Here is a 25,575-nt window from a genome sequence, read left to right on the forward strand (position 1 = left end):
GTTGGGTAGCGAACAGGTGCCACTTTAGGATCCCCCTTGCAGAAAAGTCTGTTGATTAGCCCTGCAGAAACCACTCCTTAGGTAGTTCAGTCAAGACCAAAGTATCTCATGCTCTCACTTCTAATCATTGCTAACAAGGCTAAGGACAGTGCACGATTGGTGAAAGAGCAGGGGTTTGGATGGCAGTCTGAGAAAACTTATAAGAACTGGCTCGGCGCCTGTGGCTCAAGCGGCTAAGGCGCCAGCCACATACACCTGAGCAGCCCGGCCCGCCAAACAATGACGGCTGCAAACAAAAAACAGCCAGGCGTTGTGGCGGGTGCTTGTAGTCCTAACTACTTGGGAGGTGGAGGCCGGAGAATTGCTTGAGCCCAGAAGTTGGAGGCTGCTGTGAGCTGTGATGCCAGAGCACTACCCAGGGGAACAGCTTGAGGCTCTGTCTCAAAAAAACAAACAAGCAAAAAAAAAAAAAAGAAAAGAAAACTTACAAGAATTGTGTATTGTATACAAATAGTTTTAAAATGAGTTTTTTGTTGTTGTTGTTGAGACAGGGTCCCACCCTATGCCCCTGAGCAGAGTGCAGTGGGCGTGGTAGCTCACCGCAACCTCAGACTCGGGCTGCGGGCACCCCGCTGCCTCAGCCTCCGGAAGCCACTGGGATTACAGGTGCTCGCTGCGGCGCCCGGTTGGGTTTTTCCATTTTTTTCATGAGTCGGGGTCTCACTGTCGCTCAGGCGAGTCTCGAACTCCTGAGCTCAAGCAATTCTCCCTCCTCAGCCTCCCACAGTGCTGGGATTACAGGCGTGAGCCACCGGTTGTTTTTGAGATCGCCTCTGCTGGGCCTCTGATGGAAGTCAAGGAGATGGAGAATGGGATGGAAGGCTAGCTGTGGACCCCACAGAACTTCAGAGCCTAGTTTGTTTTATAAAGGTCCTAGTCAGCCATTGCTCTAGGTCTTTTTTTTTTTTTTTGTGGTTTTTGGCCGGGGCTGGGTTTGAACCTGCCACCTCCGGCATATGGGACCAGCGCCCTACTCCTTGAGCCACAGGCGCGGCCTTCTAGGTCTTTTTTTTAATGGGGGCATGCCTCGTGTTGGAGGTAATACCTCCTTCTTGGTTCCAGGGCTATTGTTGGACACGAAACTAAGCGAAAGTGGGAAATATGGAGGAGGGCAGAGCTGACACCTGAGGAGAGGAACCTACAGCCAGCCCCACCCAGGCTGTAAGGGAAACAAGTTTAACAGGATTTAGCCCAGAAGGGACAGTTGCTGAAGGGAGCGGGGGCGGGAAGGGGGGGGGAGCCATTTGAGTTCGTTTTAAGATTAGGGAGGCGTGGGGCAGGGCAGGCCTACAAAGGGAGTGACCACACAAGCCCGGAGTATTGGCGAGCTGCCCTGCTTTAGATCCCCAGCGGTTGGACGAGGTTAATTAGCATACTAAGTAGGTCCGCCCAGAAGCCTTCACCCTGCCCTCTGACCCTAGCGCCTAGCCGTGGAGGCTCCCTGGGTAGGAGGCAGAGGCCACCCTCGTCACTTCGCCACCGAATTCCCGGCGCCGCCCAGGGGCAGAGCCAGGCCAGGACCGTCCGCCCAATCCGGGCCGCCGCTTCTTCGGCCATGGAAGCCGCCAGCAACCCTGAGGCTGCGGGGACAGGTGACCGACCCACAGCGCCCTTCGCCATGCATTCCCCTGTCGCGGGTCTCTGTCCGGAGAGTTGAGTTGGGCGGCCGAGGGCAATCGGCATGCGAATTCGACCTCCCCGCCTTCTTAGAGAGGGTTAGTTGAGGCCTCCTATTCGTCCCCAGCAACATTTCGTGCGTCCTCGTGCGTTCCTGGAATTTGCCTGCCCCGTGTCACCAAGGCGCTCTGAGAACTGGGTGCAGGCCAGGGCCTCAATATTTTCCCTTTCTTCATTTGACAGGCCCCCTTCCCGGTTGCAGCTGGGCCTTGCGCTCTTTTCCCGCGCAGGTCTTGGACTTGCGAATGCCTGGGTTAAGAGGAATTGTGCCTCGAAACTTCTCTCGGCCCCCAAAGGGCTGTTTTACACGCAGCAGGCGCTTGATAATGGTATCAGTGGCAGTAAAAGAGCCCATGACTTTATTTTAGTAACTGCTTCAGCTTCTTTTCCCCCTTTCCTCCTTCTCCACCTCCGCCCATGAAATGGTACGCTCTCCCTTTAAGACTAAAATGGTGGCTTGCTACGATTAGGACTCCACTTCCGGTGGGGAGGGGGCGGGACCCCAGCCCGCTCACGCCGGAAGTGGTTTGCGTTTTCAAGATGGCGACTCCCTATGTAACTGACGAGACCGGCGGTGAGTGCGGGAGGCGCGGATCCGCTTCTCCCTGGGCTCTCGGGGCAGGGGTTCGGACTTGGAAAGGGGTCTGTGCCCCGCCCATCCCGGGGCCCCTCCTTTGCCCCGCCCCCTGGACCGCCTTCCTCATTCATTCTCTCCCACGGGGTGTCTCCTGCGCCCCCTTCTGGTCTCGTGTTTGGGGGTCTCTGCTTCCGGTCACCCAAACCCTGGGGTACTTCAATACTGGTCCCAGCTCCCGGACCCTCACGGGCCCTTTAAGTTTTATGCAGCGGTTGAAGAGTTCATATTTCTTTTGGATTTTTCAGCCTTGGGGGCTCCCAACACTTTCAGTTCCCTCCAATTCCTGCCCTCCTCCCATCCCCCATCTCTTAGCTATACCTGCTTTCTGCCCGACCCCAGCCCGGTTTTCATTCTTTTTCTCGAAGCTGTGTTTGCCGAAGACCTCCTCATACTACTTTTTACACTTTCTCTCTCATTTTCATTTGTTGGGTCAGTGAGGTCCAGAAGTGTGACGGGAAGAGGGACTTAATATAACTTTCGGCTTGAGTTTTCTTCTTGATGGCCCTACCCTGTCTACCTTATCCGACTACGGTGATAGGGATTTAGGGGTCTGAGATGGAAGAAGGCAAACAGGAAGGTGTCGAGTGGCTTTTCTTTCAAGTTCTTGATAAGTTGAACCCTCTATTTCTTGTGGCTAGAGAAGAATTCCACCCTGGCTGTCTGAGATGGCCAAGTGTCTGCTGTGTATGTGAGGTGTATGTGTTGGAAACTGAGTTGCCCCTTCATTCCTAATTGCCTCACTTTCGGAAAAATGTGAATATTAATCACTTATCACTACAAAGTGATATTTATCACTTTTTTTTGAGACAATCTCACTTTGTTACCCTCTTTAGAGTTCTGTGGCATCATAGCTCACAGCAATCTCCAACTCTTGGGCTTAAATATTACTAGGTAATATTATGATGATCGAGTAAGTTAACATGTGAAAGCAATTTGTAAAATGCTGTACAAGTGCAAGGTGTTTCTGCATCTGTAGCCTTTATTGCATATGATAGTCTTCCATAAAAGCACCATTGTGCATTTGCCTTGGTACACACTGGGGTCTGTTTTAAAATGTGCCCTTTGTGCTTCTTGCTCTACTACTGTTTCTTACATTGCAGCCTACCCATCTTATGATACCTAATGACAAATAGGACTGCTACTTTTCTCCAACCTCACATTTCAAAGTGGTACATCTTTCCTCCTGTCTTTTACCTAGTAGGTCTTCATCACTTTTTTTGAGACAGAGTCTCACTTTGTTATCCTCTTTAGAGTGCTGTGGCATCATAGCTCACAGCAATCTCCAACTCTTGGATTTAAGTGGTTCTCTTGCCTCAGTCTCCCAAGTAGCTGGGACTACAGACACCCACCACCACACCCAGCTATTTTTAGAGACGGGGTGTTGCTCTTGTTCAGTCTGGTCTTAAACTGGTGAGCTCAGGCAATCCACCAACCCTGGCCTCTCAAGTGCTAGGATTACAGGCATGAGCCCCTGTGCGTGGCTTATCACTTTTTTTTAAACTCAGTATTATAATAATGAGGATTTAACTATCACCTTTTAATGTATGCTTTAAAAATACTACATATCATCAGGTGGCGCCTGTGCCTCAGTGAGTAGGGCACCTGCCCCATATACCAAAGGTGGCAGGTTCGAACCCAGCCCCTGCCAAATTGAAACAAAAAAATAGCCAGGCGTTCTCCTGGGCACCTGTAGTCCCAGCTACTCCGGAGGCTGAGGCAAGAGAATCATCTAAGCCCAGGAGTTGGAGGTTGCTGTGTGCTGGGACACAACAGTACTCTACCAAGTATGATAAAGTGAGACTCTGTCTCTAAAATAAATACATAAATAAATGAATAATACTATAGATCATCTAGTGCACTTCCGTTTACTCTTAACTGTTCTTTATCCCAACTTAATGAAAATCCAGATATCTTGTCTTACCCTGCCACCAAGAGATAGTCTGTTCCCTGTGAATGTGGAAGAGGAGGAATAAACTGTTTTTGTTTTCCTTTACTAGTTCTAGATCACTGATCTACCACTGTTACTCTGATCTTATTGCCGCACAGTTACAGCAGTTTCTCTAAAACTTAAATGCCATCATCTGCTGCTCACAAGGACTCAGACAATTGCATCATATATTTTTTTCTCTCCTGTCTTTCTTACTGTCATTCTCTTTTTTTTTTTTTTGTAGAGACAGAGTCTCACTGTACCGCCCTCCGGTAGAGTGCCGTGGCGTCACACGGCTCACAGCAACCTCTAACTCTTGGGCTTAGGCGATTCTCTTGCCTCAGCCTCCCAAGCAGCTGGGACTACAGGTGCCCGCCACAACACCCAGCTATTTTTTTTTGTTGCAGTTTGGCCGGGGCTGGGTTTGAACCCGCCACCCTCAGCATATGGGGCCGGCGCCCTACTCACTGAGCCACAGGCGCCGCCCATTCTCAGTGTCTCTAACACTTATGGAACACTCTGATCTCATAGTTCCTCAGCATGAGGTCATTGACTCCTTTGTGTTTTCAAACCAGCTGCACATCAGAATCACTACAATCTAGATGTCGTATATGACAGTGCTTTCACTTCAGTAGCTCCTAGTCACCAACTTTGGCCTCCTCAGTAGTCACCTCACTACCTGAAACGCACAGAATCAGCTTTTGCCCTCCTTAGGTTCTCTCTAGTTTTGTTTTGTTGTGTTCTGAGACAGAATCTCACTTACCCATCCTCGGTAGAGTTCCATGGCATCATAGCCCATAGCAACCTCAAACTCTTGGGCTCAAGCGATTCTCTTGCCTCAGCATCCTGAGTAGCTAGGACTACAGAAGCCTGCCACAATACTCAGCTATTTTTAGAGATGAGGTCTTGCTCTGGCTCATGTTGGTCTCGAACCCATGAGCTTAGCCAATCCACCTGCCTTGGCCTCCCAGAGTGCTAGGATTACAGGCATGAACCACTGATCCAGCCACTTTTTTTTTTTTTTTTGAGACTACCTCCTTGGTAGCTGGGACTACAGGAGTACTAGCTAATTTTTCTATTTTTTAGTAGCAGTGGGGTCTCACTCTTGCTCAGCCTGGTCTTGAACCCCTGAGCTCAAAGGATCTTCCTGCCTCAGCCTCCTGGAGTGCTAGGATTATAGGCATGAGCCACCACGTCCAGCCAGGTTCTCTAGTCTTTAACTTTTCCATTTCACTAAGTTTATTGTACCTTACAACTACCTTTGATGCTGCTCATCTAGACCTGTGTAAGCAGCCACTTAGATAAGATAATATTCTCATTGCTTTTTTTTTCTTCTTCTTTTTTTAGAGACAGAGTCTCACTTTGTCACCCTTGGTAGAGTGCTATGGCGTCACAGCTCACAGCAACCTCCAGCTCTTGTGCTTAGGTGATTCTCTTGCCTCTGCCTCCTGAGTAGCTGGGACTATAAGTGCCTGCCACAATGCCCAGCTATTTTTGTTGTTGTTGTTGTAGTTTGGCCGGGGCCAGGTTCGAACCTGCCACCCTTGGTATATGGGGCAGGTGCCCTACTCACTGAGCCATAGGCGCCACCCCTCATTGCTTTTTTCATTCTTCTTTTTTTTTTTTTTTTTGTAGAGACAGAGTCTCACTTTATGGCCCTCGGTAGAGTGCCATGGCCTCACACAGCTCACAGCAACCTCCAACTCCTGGGCTTAAGCGATTCTCTTGCCTCAGCCTCCCGAGTAGCTGGGACTACAGGCGCCCGCCACAACGCCCAGCTATTTTTTGGTTGCAGTTTGGCCAGGGCCGGGTTTGAACCCACCACCCTCGGTATATCGGGCTGGTGCCTTATGGACTGAGCCACAGGCGCCGCCCCCTTTTTTTTTTTTGGTAATCTTATTTTCATTCATTTGTTTATTGAGACAGAGTCTCACTCTGTTGCCCGGGCTAGAATGGTTTGGCATCAGCCTGGCTCATAGCATCCTCAAACTCCTGGGTTCAAGTGATCCTCCTGCCTTAGCCTTCCAATTAACTGGTACTACAGGTGCCTATCACAACGCCAAATTAATTGTTCTAGTTTTAGTAGAGATAGTATTTCGCTCTTGGTCAGGCTGGTCTCAAACTCCTGAGCCCAAGTAATCATCTTGCCTTGGCCTCTGGCCTCCCAGAGAACTAAGGTTATAGGCATGAACCACTGTGTCTGGCCTTTATTCATTCATTTTGATGTTCTATACTAAGTAAGTACTTCTGTTATGTTGACTTAGACCCATCAGCTATTTTCGTGGCTTCTGCCTAGAAAGGCTACAGCATGTTTTTAGAGAAAAAGCCCAGAAGTTGTGAGATTTAATATAACTTAATGTTACTTCTGCCAAGATTATGGCTTCTCTCTAATTATTTTTTCCTGTTTAAAAACTGTATTATTTTTTTACATTCCTCTATTTCTCCAACCTTTTCCAGCTCTCTGTGACCTTCCCTTTTAATTCTCCCTCCTTTGGCAGTTGAATCATTATTTCTATTAAAGGCACTGTTGTTTTACCAACTCAACATCAACTTTTTGCATCATTTTTCTCTCTTTTAAGGATTTTAGGCGGTCCCCGTCCCCTTAGCTCTGTGGGTAGGGCGCTGGCCACATACACCGAGGCTGGTGGGTTTGAAGCCGGCCTGGGCCAGCTAAAACAACAGTGACAACTGCAACAAAAAAATAGCCAGGCGTCGTGGCAGGTGCCTGGAGTCCCAGCTGCTTGGGAGGCTGTGGCAAGAGAATTGCTTAAGCCCAAGAGTTTGAGGTTGCTGTGAGCTGTGATGCCACAGCACTCAGGATGACATAGTGAGACTCTGTCTCAAACATAAAAAAAAAAAATTTTTTTTTAAATAGACTTTATTTTCTAGAACCATTTTAGATTTATAGAAAAATTTAGAACATGTACAGAGAATTCCTGTATACACTATACCCAGGTTCTCCTAAATTAATATGGTATATTTCTTATAATTAATGTACTGATACTGATATATTATTTTAACTAAAATCTACACATTATTCATATTTCCTTAGGTTTTATGTAATTTTTTGTGTGATCCATGTCTTTTTTTTTTTTTTTTTTTTGAGATAGAGTCTCACTATGTCACCCTCAGTAGAGTGCTGTGGCGTCACAGCAACCTCAAACTCTTGGGCTTAAGCGATTCTCTTGCCTCAGCCTCCCAAATAGCTGGGACTACAGGCACCCACCACAAAGCCTGGCTATATTTTTGTTGCAGTTGTTTAGGTGGTCCAGGCTGGGTTTGAACCACCATCCATTGTATGTGGCTGGCGCCATAAACACTGTGCTACGGGGCCGAGCCTTCATGGTCTTATCTGGGATACCACGTTACATTTAGTTCTTTCCTTGTTTTTAATGACCTTCATGATTTTGAGGCAGTACGTGGTGGTTTACATCTATAATCCTAGCATTCTGGGAGGCCCAGGTGGGTAGATTGCTTGAGCTCGAGAGTTCAAGACCAGCCTGGGCAAGAGTGAGACCCCCATCTCTAAAAATAGCTGGTGTTTTGTACATGTTTGGCACAAAAACTGTCCAACACATTGTTCTATAATTACGCTATTTTGGAAGGGTCATTATATGGATTAGAGGAAGTTTTTATATATATGCCAAGTACCAAGCATAGTATTTGGGCAGTTCTAAGTGCCTGCTGAAATTCTAGTTTCCGTAATCCTGCAAATATTGCGGTGATCTCCTAAATAGCCGTATTATCTCCAATCTGTCTCTCTTCTACTTCCTCGGACATACTACTACCAGATTAGCGCTTTGTGTGTGTGTGGTTTTTCTTTTTTTTCTTTTTTCAGACTGGGTCTGGCTCTGTTGTGCAGCAGTGTCATCATATCTCACTGTACCATCAAATTCCTGGGCTCAAGCAATCCTCCTGCCACAGCCTTCCTAGTACTGGCAGTCCCTGAGTTACAAATGAGATAGGTTTTGTAGGTTTGTTCTTAAAGTTGAATTTGTATGTAAGTTGGAATGCGTACATTTATCTATTACCTGTAATAGCCTCCAGATGTTTGTAACTAAGGGACTGCCTGTAGCTGTGAGTACAAGTGAGTGGCACTATGTAGAGACGGGGTTTTGCTGTGTTGCTCAAGCTGGCGTCAAACTCCTGTCCTCAAGTGGTCTTCCCGCCTAGGCCTCTATTGCTTTTTTTTGGCGGGGGGGGGGGGACGGGGAGGACAGAGTCTTGCTCTGTCACTCTGGGTGGAACTCAGTGACATCGCTATACCTCACTGCAGCGTCAAACTGCTGGTTTCAAACAGTCCTCCCGCCACAGTCTCCCAAGTAGGTGGGACTACAGGCACACACCACCAAGCACAGTTAAGTGCTCTGTTTTTTGTAGAGACAGGGTCTCACTCTTGCTCATGCCAGTTTCAAACTCTTGACCTTAAGTGATCTTCTTATTTTGGCCTCACAAAGTTCTGGGATTATAGGTATGAGCCCCCAGAATTACTTATTACTTATAAAATTAATTCATGTTGATTTTAGAAAATTTGGGAATTTTTTTTTTTTTTAGAGACAGAGTCACACTTTATCACCCTCGGTAGAGAGCCATGGTGTCACAGCTCACAGCAACCTCCAACTCCTGGGCTTAGGTGATTCTTTTGCCTCAGCCTCCCAAGCAGCTGGGACTACAGGTGCCCGCCACAATGCCCAGCTATTTTTTTATTGCAGTTTGGTCGGGGCTGGGTTTGAACTTGCCACCCTTGGTATATGGGGCTGGCACCCTAGCCACTGAGCCACAGGCGCTGCCTGGAAAATTTTTTTATAATTATAATATAAGTCATGTATATGACCAGTAATTCCAGATTTGAGATAAATACAGTTAACATTATCTTTTAGTTTCTCTTTCTAGGCACATATATAGCATATATAAAATGACATAATTGGAATCATACTGAATGGCTGCATTTCCCAAAATAAGATCCTCAGAACACTTGGTAGTCCTTGGAGATGTGCCACAAAATAAATAACTGAAATAAAAATAAAGTTTCTATGCTCAAGTAAATTTGGGAAAAACTATAAACCATATTCCCACCTTGCATATTCACATGAGCAAGAACTCATTTAAATCTTACATTAAAAAGTTTTTTCTGTGTTTAAGACAGAATTTCTCAAACCTCTTTGAGATAATTTTTTGGGGTAACTCCTGTTATTATTGTATAGAAGTGGTATTTTATATAACAAAAGCTTAGGGAATGCTGCTAAAGGATAGACTACCTTTCTTTTTTTTTTTTTTTCTTTTTGTTGTTTTTTTGTAGAGACAGAGTCTCATTGTACCACCCTCGGTAGAGTGCCGTGGCGTCACACGGCTCACAGCAACCTCCAGCTCTTGGGCTTACATGATTCTCTTGCCTCAGCCTCCCGAGCAGCTGGGACTACAGGCGCCCGCCACAACGCGCGGCTATTTTTTGTTGCAATTTGGCTGGGGCTGGGTTTGAACCCGCCACCCTCGGCATATGGGGCCGGCGCCCTACTCGCTGAGCCACAGGTGCCGCCCAGGATACGACTACCTTTCTTGCCATGTTAGCCAAATTGCTTTCTACAAGAGTTTTACCACTTCTTTGAATGTGTTGAAATACTCATCTTTAAAAATTCTGCTTGCAGGCTGGGTGACGTGATTCACACCTGTAACTGTAGCACTGGGAGGCTGAGGTGGGAGGATCCCTTGAGCTCAAACGTTTGATATCAGCCTAAGCAAGAGTGAGACCCCCATCTCTACTAAAAATAAAAAAACTAGTCAGGCATTGTGGTAGGCACTTGTACTCCCAGCTACTCAGGAGGCTAAGGAGGATCTCCTGAGCTCAAGAGTTTGAGGTTGCTGTAAGCTAGGCAGACACCATGGCACTTTAGTCTGAGCAACAGAGTAAGACTCTGTCTCAAAAAAATAAAAATAAAAAATTTTGTTTTCCTAGATGAAAATCTTATTTCATTGTTTTTTTTTTGTTTGTTTTTGAGACACAGTCTCACTATGTCACCCTCAGTAGAGTGCTGTGGTGTCACAGCTCATAGCAACCTCAAACTCTTGGGCTTAAGCTATCCTCTTGCCTCAGCCTCCCGAGTAGCTGGGACTAGGTGCCCATCACAATGCCCAGCTATTTTTAGACATGAGGTCTCACTCCTACTCAGGCTGGTCTTGAACCTGTGAGCTCAGGCAATCCACCTGTCTTAGCCTCCCAGAGTGCTGAGTTAACAGGTGTGAGCCACTGCACCCAGCCTTCCTAATCATTCTTAACATACTGTGAATTTTCCACTGCTGTGATGTTGCTTATTGTTTTCTCTTAATATCTCCTTTCCCTTTTCTGTGTCTGCAGAAATATTGGCTGCTTTTTTGTTGTTACTATTACTACTACCTAGTCTTTTTTTTTTGAGACAGGGTCTTATATATTGCCCAGGCTGGTCTTGAACTCCTGGATCCAAGCAGTCCTCCTTTCTCAGCCTCCCAAGTTACTTGGATTACAGTTGCAAGTGCTACCTACTCTTTTTTTTTTTTTTTTCCTGCAGTTTTTTGCTGGGGCAGAGTTTGAACCCACAACCTCCGGTATATGAGGCCAGCACCCTACTCCTTTGAGCCACAGGCACTGCCCAGTGCTACCTACTCTTTAAAGCTTTTCTTGATTTCCTATCACCTTCCCTCATCAAATGGAGTGTGACTATTTATTTTCTTTGAGGTCTCTTATGAGTATTTATCTGTGTCTTTTATGTTACTTGTGACATTTTTACTTTTGTCCTATTCTTTGCCTAATTTGGCAACCTCCTCCTTACTTAGACTATACATTTTTTTTTTTTTTTTTTTTTGTAGAGACAGAGTCTCACTTCATGGCCCTCGGTAGAGTGCCGTGGCCTCACACAGCTCACAGCAACCTCCAACTCCTGGGCTTAAGCGACTCTCTTGCCTCAGCCTCCCGAGTAGCTGGGACTACAGGCGCCCGCCACAACGCCCGGCTATTTTTTGGTTGCAGTTCGGCCGAGGCCGGGTTTGAACCCGCCAACCTCGGTATATGGGGCCGGCGCCCTACCGACTGAGCCACAGGCGCCGCCCTTTTTTTTTTTTTTTTTTTTGTAGAGACAGAGTCTCACTTTATGGCCCTCGGTAGAGTGCCGTGGCGTCACACAGCTCACAGCAACCTCCAACTCCTGGGCTTAGGCGATTCTCCTGCCTCAGCCTCCCAAGTAGCTGGGACTACAGGCGCCCGCCACAACGCCCGGCTATTTTTTTTTTTTTTTTGTTGTAGTTTGGCCGGGGCTGGGTTTGAACCCGCCACCCTCGGCATATGGGGCCGGCGCCCTGCTCACTGAGCCACAGGCGCCGCCAGACTATACATTTTTTAAAAGTAGGGGACCGTCTTGCTTATCTTGATAATTTTTGTAGCACTTAGTATAGTACTTTTCTCATTGGAGGCTTTTTTTGTTTGTTTTTTGGAGACAGAGTCTCACTCCATCACGGGTAGAGCGCTATGGCATCATAGCTCACAGCAACCTCATACTCTTGGGCTGAAGGGATTCTCTTGCCTTGGCCTCCCAAGTAGCTGGGACTCACAGACGCCCACCACAACACCTGGCTAATTTTTCTACTTTTGGTAGAGACAGTCTTACTCTTGCTCAGGCTTGTCTTGAACTCCTAAGCTCAAGTAATCCACCCTCCTCAGCCTTCTAAAGTGCTAGGATTATAGGCATGAGCCACTATCCCAGGCTCATTGGAGGATTTTAATAAATGTTTATTATTTAATTAATGTGTACTCTGGCTTCTGACCACCCTACTTTCCTAGGGCTATATTCTTGGAGATAATCAGGGATTTCCAAATTGTCAATACCAGTAACTTTTTTCTCAGTTCTCCATTCTTTGATCTCTTCACAGTATTGAATAGTGTTAAGCACCTGCCCCCTTAAAACAGTATTTAATACAGTTAATCACCTGCCTTTACTGGCTCAGCGACTATGGCTCAAGTGGCTAAGGCATATGCCTGAGCTGGCGGGTTCAAATCCAACCCGGGCCTGCCAAACAACAATGAAGGCTACAACCAACAAATGTCCAGGTGTTGTGGCGGGCACCTGTGGTCCCAGCTACTTCGGAGACAGAGGCGGGAGAGTCACTTGAGCCCAGGAGTTGGAGGTTGCTGTGAGCTGTGATGTCACAGCATTCTACCCAGGGGGACAGCTTGAGGCTCTGTCTCAAAAAAAAAAAAAAAAAAAGAAAAGAAAATCACCTGCCTTTACTTAAAACTCTTGGTCTCCATAGCTTAGCACTGTCCTAATTCTCTTTTCCCATGAAACATTTCCTATCATTGCTGGTACCTTTTATTCCCTGAAGGAAATGATCGTAGCCATTTTCCAGGGTCATTCCTCCCACTCTGATCTTCTCTTTATATTTTCTCTATGTTGGAACCTACATCTAGGTCTTGTCATTATTGGCTCTGAGATCATCCTTAGACTTGGGTCTAGGACTTGGATCAGATCTCTTTTCCTGAAGCAGGTCCTCAGACCCAACTCCTCCAACCCCCCTCTCTCTTTTTTTTTGAAACAGAGTCTCACTCTATCACCTTGGGTAGAATGCCCTGGTGTCATAGCTCACAGCAACCTCAAAGTCTTGGATTCAAGTGAACCTCTTTTTTTTTTTTTTTTGTAGAGACAGAGTCTCACTGTACCGCCCTCGGGTAGAGTGCCGTGGCATCACATGGCTCACAGCAACCTCTAACTCTTGGGCTTACGCGATTCTCTTGCCTCAGCCTCCCGAGCAGCTGGGACTACCGGCGCCCGCCACAACGCCCGGCTATTTTTTTGTTGCAATTTGGCCGGGGCTGGGTTTGAACCCGCCACCCTCGGCATATGGGGCCGGCGCCCTACTCACTGAGCCACAGGCGCAGCCCTCAAGTGAACCTCTTATCTCAGTTTTTCTATTTTTAGTAGAGATGGAGTCTTGTTCTTGTTCGGGCTGGTCTTGAACTCCTGAGCTCAGGCGAGCCACCGCACCTGGCCCAACTCAACACATTTTTAAGTCACCACCCCTTGTTCCTTGGAGTTCTCCCCAGCCTTCCTGTAGTTGTATTGGCTTCTCACTGTCATCCTGCAACCCTAAAGCAAAGCTCATTTCAGTTTAAGGCCCCGTCTCTGTTGACAGTTTCATTCGCTCGCCCTGGGTAGAGTGCCTGGCATCCTAGCTCACAGCAACCTGAAACTCTTGGGCTTCAGTGATCCTTTTTCCTCAGCTTCCCAAGTACCTGGGACTATAGGTGCCCACCACAGTGCCCAGCTAAATTTTCTATTTTTAGTATAGACGGGGTTTCACGCTACCTCAGGATGGTTTCAATGTCCTGAGCTCAAGCCATCCACTTGCCTTGGCCTCCCACAGTGCTGGGATTATAGGTGTGAGCCACCTAGCCCAGCCCCAGTTTCAGAGGTCTTATTGCTAATAGATAAAAGGAAACAGATTGAGGATTATAAAATAGCCATGGGAGAATAATAATTTAAAAAATTCTTGGGCAGCACCTGTGGCTCAGTGAGTAGGGCGCCGGCCCTATATGCCGAGGGTGGCGGGTTCAAACCCAGCCCCGGCCAAACTGCAACAAAAAAATAGCCGGGCGTTGTGGCGGGCGCCTGTAGTCCCAGCTGCTTAGGAGGCTGAGGCAGGAGAATCGCGTAAGCCCAAGACTTAGAGGTTGCTGTGAGCCATGTGATGCCACAGCACTCTACCCGAGGGCGGTACAGTGAGACTCTGTCTCTACACACACACAAAAAAAATTCTTATAAATGGGGGGGCGCCTGTGGCTCAAGAAGTAGGGCGCCGGTCTCATATGCCAGAGGTGGCGGGTTCAAACCCAGCCCTGGCCAAAAACCAAAAAAAAAAAAAATTCTTATAATCATAGTCCCCAGTCTGTAGTTTCTGACTCTCAAAGATGTTATCTGAAAGTCCTGATATTCTGCACTTGGTTTTTATTTCTAGAGGTGGGAACTGCCAAATTTCTCCCTTCTTTTTGACTGTGCCCTTGTGTACCATCAATCCCAGAGGATAGAACCACAAAAACATAAAATAGGTGATACTTTGTAAGAATTGGCTATTCGTATCTCTGAGGGCTTCCCTGAAGGATGGCCATTCCAGAGGATTATGCATGCCTTTCCTCACAATCTATCTTTGGGGTTCTCAACCTTACTAATGCTGCGGCCCTTTAATACAGTTCCTGTGGGTCGCCACCCACAGGTTGAGAACCGCTGTTAAACCTTCAACTGCAGGCTTGACACCTATAGCTCAAGCGGCTAGAGCGCCAGCCACATATACCTGAGCTGGTGGGTTCGAATCCAGCCTGGGCCTGGCAAACAAAAATGACAACTACAAACAAAAAATAGCCAGGCATTGTGGAGTGCTCCTGTAGTCCCAGCTACTCGGGAGGCTGAGGCAAGAGAATCGCGTAAGCCCAGGAGTTGGAGGTTGCTGTGAGCTGTGAGGCCATGACACTCTACCCAGGGTGACAAAAAAAAGAAAAACCTTTAATTGTAATCACTATGCAATTAACTTAAATCCATATACGTTTCTAGGATTGTCCCTTTCTCCTTAATTCCATGTAAAAACACTGCTCATATGGAATTGAATTAGGCTGAGTGCTGTGGCTTATGCCTATAGCAGGGAGACTGAGGCAGGAGTTTGAGATCATTCTCAGCTACAGTGAAACCCCATCTCTACAAAAAATAGACACATTTGCTGGGCATGGTGTCTCATTCCTATAGTCCCAGCTACCTGGGAGGCTGAGGCAGGGGAATCATGGTTAGCCCAGGAGTTTGAGGTTGCAGTGAGCTATGATGATGTCACTGGACACTATCCAGGGTGAGAGAACAAGACCCCTTCTTCAAAAGAAAAAAAAAAAAGTTGTTTTCACAAGATTATCTTTTCCTCTGAACTTTGTTTCTATCAGTGGGTTTTATTTTCCAATTGTCCACATTCAGAACTCATGTTATCATTAGCTTACTTTTGTTCTTTATGGGCAGTCCCTGGGTTACAAAGGAGATAGGTTCTGTAAGTTTGTTCTTAAGTTAAATTTGTATGTAAGTTGGAACAGGTACATTTACCTATGACCTGTAATAGCCTCTGTAAGTATGAGCTGTACATTCAGTTGGTAACTCAAGGACTGCCTGTATTATCTTTCTTTCTTCCTCACCAGAACGCATGCTCCATGAAGGCAAGAACCTTGCTTGGTTTGTTCCTTGTTGTATCCCTAGTTCCTGTTGCATTGCCTGGCATGACAGTAAATATGCAATAAACATTTAAAATCCATGTGTGAATAAATATTATTACCATATGCGCTACTTACTCACAGGTATGTTGTGGAAAATGAGAATACACTTGAAAGCACCAGATCACCTGTGGCAGTGTTTTGATTATTTCCTCTCTAATTCAAATCTTGGCAGTCTTAGGATCCTGACAGTTTATCCTTTCTTTTTTTTTTTTTTTTTTTTTTGTAGAGACAGAGTCTCACTTTATGGCCTTCGGTAGAGTGCCATGGCATCACACAGCTCACAGCAACCTCCAACTCCTGGGCTTAAGCGATTCTCCTGCCTCAGCCTCCCGAGTAGCTGGGACCACAGGCGCCCGCCACAACGCCCAGCCATTTTTTGGTTGCAGTTCAGCTGGGGCCGGGCTCGAACCCGCCACCCTAGGTATATGGGGCTGGTGCCTTACCAACCGAGCCACAGGCGCCGCCCAGTTTATCCTTTCAATACCTATAGAGACCATCTAAGTCAAATCTCACATTGAAGGTGTGACTTTCATTGTCTCTTGTTTAGTTTATGGTATGCATTTTCCGAGTTTATCTTAAAGCATTGCTTTGAGCAGATCACCTCTTTTTTTTTTTTGTAGAGACAGAGTTTCACTTTATTGCCCTCGGTAGAGTGCTGTGGCGTCACACAGCTCACAGCAACCTCCAACTCCTGGGCTTAGGTGATTCTCCTGCCTTAGCCTCCCGAGTAGCTGGGACTACAGGCGCCCGCCACAACGCCCGGCTATTTTTTTTTTGTTGCAGTTTGGCCAGGGCTGGGTTTGAACCCGCCACCCTCGGCATATGGGGCCGGCGCCCTGCTCACTGAGCCCCAGGCGCCGCCCTGAGCAGATCACCTCTTAACTGCCTTCAGTGTTCTCCCAAAGCCTGAGGCTTCGGTCCCAACAGTAGAGATTGGACACCTTTCATAGTCTCGCTGATTTGCCCATTGCATGCTTTTTGCCCAGAACATACTGGATTCTTGGTATTCTCTAATGTGGCACTTAGATTTATTTATTCATGAATTCAATCTTTGGTGTTTCCTATGGGCCAGGCTCTTTGCTACAAAGTTCGAAAGACAATCACTCCTTTCAAACAAACAATTATGTTAAACATAAGAGCATGATAAAGGCTAACTTTATCTATTTATTTATTAATTTTGAGACAGCCTCAAGCTCTCGCCCTGGGTAGAGTGCTATGGAATCACAGCTCACAGCAACCTCCAACTCTTGGGCTTAAGCGATTCTCTTGCCTCAGCCTCCCAAGTAGCTGGGACTACAGGCGCCTGCCACAATGCCTGGCTATATATATATATTTTTTTTTTGGTTGCAGCTGATATTGTTGTTTGGTGGGCCCAGCCTGGATTCCAACCCGCCAGCTCAGGTGTATATGGCTGGTGCCTTAGCCGCTTGAGCCACAGGCGCCAAGCCTATTTATTTATTTTTGAGATTTCTTTGTTGCCCTCAGTGTGATGTCGTAGCTCACAGCAACCTTAAAATCCTAGGTTCAAGTGATCCTCTTGTCTTAGCCTCCTTAGTAGCTTGGATTACAGGTGCCCACCACAACTCTCAGCTGTTTTTCAAGACTGGGTCTTGTTGGGTGGCGCCTGTGGCTCAGTGAGTAGGGTGCCAGCCCCATATACCAAGGGTGGCAGGTTGGAACCTGGCCCCAGCCAAACTGCAACAAAAAAATAGCCGGGCATTGTGGCAGGCACCTGTGGTCCTAGCTACTCGGGAGGCTGAGGCAAGAGAATTGCCTAAGCCCAAGAGCTGGAGGTTGCTGTGAGCTGTGACGCTACAGCACTCTATGGAGGGTGACAAAGTGAGACTCTGTCTCTAAAAAAAAAAAGACTGGTCTAGCTCTTGCTTAAGCTGGTCTAAAACTCCTGAGCTCAAGCAATCTACCCACCTCAGCCTCCCAGAGTCCTAGGATTACGGGCATAAGCCACTGCTCCCTGGCCAGGACTAATTTCTAACCTGTAGCTTGGGTTGAGGAGGTCAGGGAAGTCTGCCTTGAGTTTATACTTAAACTTAACCTTAAAGAGCAGAAGGGGGCCAGTCATGATGGCTCACGCCTGTAATCCTAGCACTCTGGGAGGCTGAAGGCGGGGGGAATTCCTTGAGCTCAGAAGTTAGACCAGCTTGAGCAAGAGTGAGACGCTGTCTCTACTAAAAAATGGAAAAATTAGCTGGGCATGTGGTGAACGCCTGTAAGTCCGAGCTACTTGATAAGCTCAGGCATGAGGATCACATGAAACCAAGAGTTTGAGGTTGCTGTGTGCCACAGCACTCAATCTCAGGGCAATGGAGTGAGATGCTGTTGCTAAAAAAAAAGAAGAAGAAGGCAGAAAGAATTTACTAAGATAAGAAGGGAAGTCTATACCAAGCCAAGGGAAGCAAAAGCAAAAAGGTGTAGAGAATGGAGACAGGCCTCTTGGGTGAGATTTGTGACTATTTCAGTGTCTAAAGCAGAGAGTATGAATGGCTGGGTGCTAACAGGCTGAAGACTACAAGACTTAGGTCAAAAAGGCATTTTGTGTGTAGCTTCATCCTCCCTATAAAAACCCTGAGGGCAGTAGGAATTGGAGAATTTTAAGTAGAGGCCTGACTAGTTTTATTTTTGCCTTTGCTCTTTTTTTTTGTGGTTTTTGGCTGAGGCCCTGAACCCATCACCTCCAGCATATGGGACTGGCGCCCTATCCCTTTGAGCCACAGGCGCCGCCCTGCCTTTGCTCTTTTTATTACTAAATTTATTGTTCATTTTAAAGCAAATCAATTACACAGTAACATGACAATTCCAACTTGTTCACAAAAAGTGATAATTGAGTTCTATTCTTAAGCTCTGTTTGCCTTTGCTCTTGTCCTTATCCCTGAGATACTTCCTTTGATCCTCTTTCCTTAACCACATACCCACCTCCATCTGTCTAAACCCTCCTCCTCTTCCAAGGATCACAGCACATGTGTCCCATACAAAATCTTTATGGTCAAAAGGAATTTTACTTCTTTGTGTACCTATAATTCTCCAAGCCATTTAGGCTTGAAACCTAAATGCATATACAGTAGGTACTAGGTAAGTTGACCACCCAAGGGACTGTAACAAACTGGTCAACATACAGGAGGTGGTCAACATGAGGAACTAGGCTTACTATACTGATAGGTACATGTGGTACCTGTCTGGTCTATAAAAATTAGGTCAACTTGAGGTCAGTATAGCGAGGTTGAGGTTCTACTGTATTTAAAAAACCCACAGTTCAACAACACATTCATGGGAATTTTTGAAAAGAAAAGTTACTTATAATCTTATACCCCTACCATAACATTTTCTTTTCTTTTTTTTTTTTTTTTTTTTTGAGACAATGTTACTATGTCACCCTCAGTAGAGTGCTGTGGCATTGCAGCTCACAGCAACCTCAGACTCTTGGGCTTAAGTGATTCTCTTGTCTCAGCCTCCTGAGTAGCTGGGACTACAGGTGCCTGCCACAATGCCCGGCTATTTTTTGGTTACAGGTGTCGTTGTTTAACTGGCCCAGGCCGCGTTCGAACCCACCACCCTCAGTGTAAGTGGCCGGTGCCGTAACCACTGTGCTACAGGTGCTGAGCCAACATTTTCATTATTTTGCATTCTTTTCTAAAATTATCAATATAACATTTAATAGTTGGAATCATGGCATATATAATTTTATTGTGTTTTACATTATATCACATTAGATGATTTTTTGAAATTTTGTATTATTTTTAACATCCGTTATATATATTTAGCCATTCCTATATAATTGAATGTGAAGTTTTTAATTTTTAGCCATGTAAGATAATTACATGATTATCTTTTTCTCTTTTTTTCTTTTTTGTTATTTTCTCCTTTTTTTTTTTCTTGTTTTGTTTTTAGTGTTTACTATCTCCTTATGCCCAATTCTCAGTATTGGAATTACTAAAACATAATATATTGAATTACTGTTTGTTTCTAACCTTTTTATTCATCCCCTAGTCAGTTAATTACCAGTTGTTGTAGATTCTTCGATAATGTATCTGGCATCAGTCTCTTCCTTTCCACTCTCACTGTTCAACCTATTTTATTCCTTTATGCCAGGATTGTTGCAGTCTTTTTTCCCATTTCCTTAGTCTCCAATATTTTTCTTTACCAATCCATCCCCTTATCACGCTAGATTAATTGTCCTAAAACACTGCTTTGGATAAAGGATTTGTTCATTTATCCAAAACCCTAAAACAGTACTTTGAATAAAGGCTTTATTCATTTGACAGATATTCATTGAATTCATGCCATATGCCAGATGTTAAACTCCTTAACTCAGACATGTTCAAGGTGTGAACATTCTCCCCTCATTACATCAGCCCTCTCTCTAAGACTGGTCTACTTGCTGTCTCCTGAAAATGCCATTTATATGCCTGTGTCTGAATTTTTGTTTTAGAATGAACATTTTTTTGAGACAGATTCTCACTATGTCACCCCGAGTAGAGTGCCCTGGCATCATCATAGCTCACAGCAACCTCAAACTCTTGGGCTAAAGCAATTCTTTTTCCTCAGCCTTCCAAGTAGCTGGGAAAACAAGCCCCTGCCACAATACTCGGCTAATTTTTAGAGACGGGGGTCTCGCTCTTGCTCAGGCTGATCTCTAACTCCTAAGCTCAAGCAATCCACCACCCTTGGCCTTAGAATGAACTTCTGTTTCTAACTATTCTGTCTCCTTTTTCATTTCATTTACTTTATTTTTGTTTGTTTGTTTTTTCATTTTAGCAGTGTTTAATGAAAGTTGCATATAAGATTATTTTATTCCTGCATCTTCTCAGTTGTTTCTTCCTTGTGCTTGCCCTTTTCCTTTCCTACTTGGCGAGATTTGGCTTTTTGTTCAAGGATCTTTTTGCAGTCTTTATCCAGTTTAAGTCTAGTAATTACCACCTGAACTTCATCATCCTTTTGGATGGGCATGGATCAAACATTTTACTTCTGTCTCCGCTCTTTGGAAGGAGGGGAAGACATAATCTTCCTGTGAATGTGGGGAGGTGCATTGAAATGTCTTTTACGGTTCTTGCTTTGGTCCAAAGTCAGAAAGGAATTGAACTTCATTTTGGCCGCTGCCTCTCTAGCGATGGCTGCCCATTTCATTTGCTATAGTTTGACCTTTTTTCTTTTGTTTTTAAAGACAGAGTCTCACTTTATCACCCTCGGTAGAGTGCTGTGGCATCACAGCTCACAGCAACCTCCAGCTCCTGGGCTTAGGTGATTCTCTTGCCTCAGCCTCCCCAGTAGCTGGGACTATTGGCACCCGCCACAACGCCCAGCTATTTTTTGTTGCAGTTTGGCCAGAGCCAGGTTCGAACCTGCCACTCTTGGTATTTGGGACCAGTGCCCTACCCACTGAACTACAGTGTCAAATGCCACCCAGTTTGACATTTTTTCAAAGCCCAGCTTTAATCTTAGTCTTCCTTCCACAGAGTCTCTCAATTGTTTTTTTGTTTTGTTTTGTTTTGTTTTTTGAGACAGGGTCTTGCTCTATTGTCCAGAGTACAGTGGGCTGCAGTGTGGTCATAGCTCACTACTACCTCAAACTTCTCAGCTGAAGCTATCTCAGCCTCCTCAGTAGCTGGGACTACAGGCATGTACTACTACATCAGCTAATTTGCCTTTCTTTTTTTTTTTTTTTTTTTTGTAGAAACAGTCTCACTTTATCACCCTCGGTAGAGTGCTGTAGCGTCACAGCTCACAGCAACCTCCAACTCCCAGGCGTAGGCAATTCTCTTGCCTCAGCCTCCCGAGTAGCTGGGACTACAGGTGCCTGCCACAATGCCTGGCTAGAACCCGCCACCCTCAGTATATGGGGCTGGCACCCTACCTGCTGAGCCCAGGCACCGCACTAATTTGCCTTTTTTTGAGACAGAGTCTGGCTTTGTTGCCCTTGGTAGAGTGCCATGGCCTCACTGCTCACAGCAATCTGAAACTCTTGGCCTCAAGCGATTCTCTTGCCTCAGCCTCCTGAGTAGCTGGCACTACAGGCGTCCATCACAATGGCTGGCTATTTTTAGAGACAGGGTCTTGCTCTTGCTCAGGCTGGTCTTGAACTCCTGAGCTCAAGCAAACTACCCACCTTGGCCTCGCAAAGTGCTAGGGTTACAGGTGTGAACCATCATGCCCAGCCTTTCTGGCTAATTTTTTATTTTTTTATTTTTTTTGGACAGAGTCTCACTATCACTCTCTGTAGAATACTGTGGTGTCACAGCTCACAGCAACCTGAAACTCTTGGGCTTACGTGATTCTCTTCCTCAGCTTCCCAAGTAGCTAGGACTATAGGTGCCCACTACAACTCCCGGCTATTTTTCTCTTGCAGTTGTCATTGTTATTTAGCTGGCCTGGGCCTGGTTCGAACCTGCCAGCCTCAGTGCATGTGGCCGACACCATGACCGCTGTGCTATAGGTGCTGAGCCCTTTCTGGCTAATTTTTAAAGAATATTTTTGTAGGCGCCTGTAGTCCCAGCTGCTCGGGAGGCTGAGGCAAGAGAATCGCTTAAGCCCAGGAGCTGGAGGTTGCTGTGAGCTGTGTGAGGCCACGGCACTCTACTGAGGGCCATAAAGTGAGACTCTGTCTCTACAAAAAAAAAAAAAAGAATATTTTTATAGGGATGGGGGGGTCTCACTATGTTGTCCAGGCTGGTCTTGAACTCCTGACCTTAAGCAATCCTCCCTACTTCAGCCTCCTCATATGCTACAATTACAGGCACAAGCTTCTGTGTCTGGCCCTAACATTTTTTTTTTGAGACAGCCTCAAGCTGTTGCCCTGGGTAGAGTGCTGTACCATCACCGCTCACAGCAACCTCCAACTTCTAGGCTTAAGTGATTCTCTTGCCTCAGCCTCCCGAGTAGCTGGGACTACAGGTGCCCACCACAACGCCCGGCTATTTTTTGGTTGCAGTTTGGCCGGGGCTGGGTTTGAACCCGCCACCCTTGGTATATGGGGCCGGCGCCTTACTGACTGAGCCACAGGCGCCGCCCCGTGCCCAGCTATTTTTTGTTGCAGTTTGGCCAGGGCCGGGTTCAAACTCGCCACCCTCGGTGTATGGGGCTGGTGCCCTACCTACTGAGCCACAGGCACCGCCCTATGTGTTTTAGTTTTTATTTATTTGTTTTTTTGAAACAGACTCTCACTTTTTCACCCTCAGAGTGCCATGGTGTCATAGCTCACAGCAACCTCAAACTTTTGGGCTCAAGTGATTCTCTTGCCTCAGCCTCCCGAGTAGCTGGGACTGCCTGGCTATTTTTTTGTCTTGGTCTGGCTCAAACTGGTCTTGAACCCATGAGCTCAGGTAGTTCACCCGCCTCAGCCTCTTAAAGTGCTGGGATTATTGACTTTAGCCGCTGTGCCAAGCTTGCCATGTGTTTTTTTCTTTTTCTTTTTTTTGGTGGTTTTTGGCTGGGGCTGGGTTTGAACCCGCCACCTCCGGCATATGGGACCAGCGCCCTACTCCTTGAGCCACAGGCGCTGCCCCCTTGCCATGTGTTTTAAAAATATTTCTCCAGGCTGCTAGCTCTAACAGCAGTTAAGGTGCTAGCTACATGCTCTGGGGCTGGTGGGTTCGAACCCAGCCTGGGCCTGTTAAACAACAAAAAATAAATACATATTTTTCCACCCTGCGCAGTGGCTTATGATTGTAATTCTTATACTCTGGAAGGCCGATCACCTGAGCTCAGGAGTTGGGGACGAACCTGAGCAAGAGTGAGACTCAGTCTCTCCTAAAAAATAGAAAAGCTAGCCAGGCCTAGTGGCAGGCACTTGTAGTCCCAGCTACTTAAGAAAGAGGCTGAGGCAAGAGTATCTCTTGAGCTTAGAATTGGAGGTTACTATGAGCTATGATGATGCCACAGCACTCTACTCAGTTCAACAGAGTGAGACTCTGTCTCAAAAGAAAAGAAGAAAATAATTTTTTCCTCTGTGCATGTCCTGTCCTGCCAAATAAATGACAAAAATAGAAGCTCCTTAAGGGAAAGAATGGTGTGTTGTACAGTGTATAAGGCACTCGGTAAATAATGATGGGGAGAGCTTGGGGATTGATATGAAAAAAGGCACCTTAATGGCTACATTTGGTGGAGACAGGTTCTGAGCAAAGATATGTACATTCATGCATTGTTCTCTCATGTTGAAAAATGTTTGAAAGTAAGAAAGAATAACTCTCCAACTTAATTTTTCTCATTTTAGGCAAGTACATCGCTTCAACACAGCGACCTGACGGGACCTGGCGCAAGCAGCGGAGGGTGAAAGAAGGCTATGTGCCACAGGAAGAGGTCCCAGTGTGCGTTGTTAGGCTTGAGGAGGGATATTTAGTGGGTTTGCTACAGAAGGATGGAATATTCTTGTGCCACAAGTTCAGGGAAGGCTCTCCTGAGCCCTACAGAAATGGAAGGAGGGCAGCTATCTAAGAAAGGAGAGGAAGGGGCTGGGATCCAGGGATGAGTGAAGGTTACAGGTGACTAGTCCCGTTCCTAGGACCTCTGTTTATCAGAACCTCCAAATAGCATTCAGAAATTTGAAGCTCGTGTTTAAGGACTCTCCTGCAGAGCAGAGGAATGTTGGTGAGGGAGCATAGAGAGGAAGGAAGCAGGAATGTAGTTAAGAGTGAGGCGATTGGAAGGGTAAGAAAAGGGATCAGAATGTAGGTGATTCTTTGCAGCTGTTGACATCTTTTGTTTCCTGCAGGTATGAAAACAAATATGTGAAGTTTTTCAAGAGTAAACCAGAACTACCCCCAGGGCTGAGCCCTGAGGCCACTGCTCCTGTCACCCCATCCAGGCCTGAAGGTGGTGAACCAGGCCTCTCTAAGACAGCCAAACGCAACCTGAAGCGGAAGGAGAAGAGGCGGCAGCAGCAAGAGAAAGGAGAGGCAGAGGCCTTGAGCCGGACTCTTGAGAAGGTGTCCCTGGGAGAGACAGCCCATTTCCCCAGTGCTCCACAGGGCTCCCGGGCAGCCCCCACAGCTGCCTCTGACCAGCCTGACTCAGCTGCCACCAGTGAGAAAGCCAAGAAGATAAAGAACATAAAGAAGAAGCTTCGGCAAGTAGAAGAGCTGCAGCAACGGATCCAGGCTGGGGAAGTCAGCCAGCCCAGCAAAGAGCAGCTGGAGAAGCTAGCGAGGAGGAGAGCGCTGGAAGAGGAGCTAGAGGACTTGGAGCTAGGCCTCTGAGGCCTTTGGGAAATAGGGAATGAACTGCAGAACAAACCATGGGGTTCTCTGGAGTTGGGGGTAATGTGGGTGCCGGCAGCCAGGAGGGGTAGCTCCCATACTGGCACACTTCAAGCTCTTGCAGCCCAACTCTGCCCCCCCAGAGCCTAGCCTCTCCTTCCTTCCTTCCCTTTTCTCCCTAACTTCTACTTTTTGAACTTTCCCTCTTCCATTCCCAGTGTTCACAATCTCAGTGACTACCCCAGGTACCTTTGCTGCTGATTGGGGTGTCTTGTTTAAAAGAAAATCGGGTGGGTGGGAGAATCTCTTGGAGAACTGAGGTTGAAGGTAAGGGAGTACGCCCAAGTCTGGGAGTCTTGGTTCCTGTCTACAGTGTTTATGGGGTTATTTCCCTCTCCGTCCCTCGCCTTTTTTTTTTTCTTTTTTTTTTAAGAGCCAGAATAAATTCAAGTAGACAGTTTCTGGAATTGCCTCTTTCTTTTCAGCTCCCAGCAGGTGTTTTGTCCCCTAAGTTTGGCACTGGAAGATGTGTGTTGGGAGTAGCGACAGGGGAGGGGAAAGTCAGCTATAATGAACCATCTAAGGAGTTCAGAGGTTTTTTTTTTTTTGAGATAGAGTCTTACTTTGTCGCCCTCGGTAGAGCGCCATGGTGTCACAGCCCATAGCAACCTCCAGCTTCTAGGCTTCGGTGATTCTCTTGCCTTAGCCTCCCGAGTAGCTGGGACTACAGGCACCCGCCATAACGCCTGGCTTTTTTTTTTTTTTTTCTTAGAGACAGTCTCATTCTATTGCCCTCAGTAGAGTGCTA

At 46.4% G+C, this 25,575-nt stretch overlaps 1 protein-coding gene across 4 annotated transcripts; it reads left to right on the plus strand.

Annotated features, from left to right (window-relative positions):
- Positions 1 to 1,353: 1,353 nt before the first annotated feature.
- PYM1 (PYM homolog 1, exon junction complex associated factor) lies at positions 1,354 to 25,224 on the plus strand. Of its 4 annotated transcripts, none has more exons than XM_053554344.1 (3): positions 1,354 to 1,697; positions 23,786 to 23,879; positions 24,284 to 25,224. In XM_053554344.1, the coding sequence occupies exons 1-3, from the start codon at positions 1,616 to 1,618 to the stop codon at positions 24,765 to 24,767; spliced, it is 660 nt and encodes a 219-aa protein (XP_053410319.1). In that variant the 5' UTR covers positions 1,354 to 1,615; the 3' UTR covers positions 24,768 to 25,224. The 4 variants fall into 4 exon arrangements, with proteins under 4 accessions (XP_053410319.1, XP_053410320.1, XP_053410321.1 ...); XM_053554345.1 differs by having other exon boundaries at positions 1,358 to 1,652; XM_053554346.1 differs by having other exon boundaries at positions 1,359 to 1,775.
- Positions 25,225 to 25,575: the final 351 nt, after the last annotated feature.

This window comes from Nycticebus coucang, chromosome 12 (assembly GCF_027406575.1).
Source record: "Nycticebus coucang isolate mNycCou1 chromosome 12, mNycCou1.pri, whole genome shotgun sequence".
Classification (NCBI taxonomy): domain Eukaryota; kingdom Metazoa; phylum Chordata; class Mammalia; order Primates; family Lorisidae; genus Nycticebus; species Nycticebus coucang.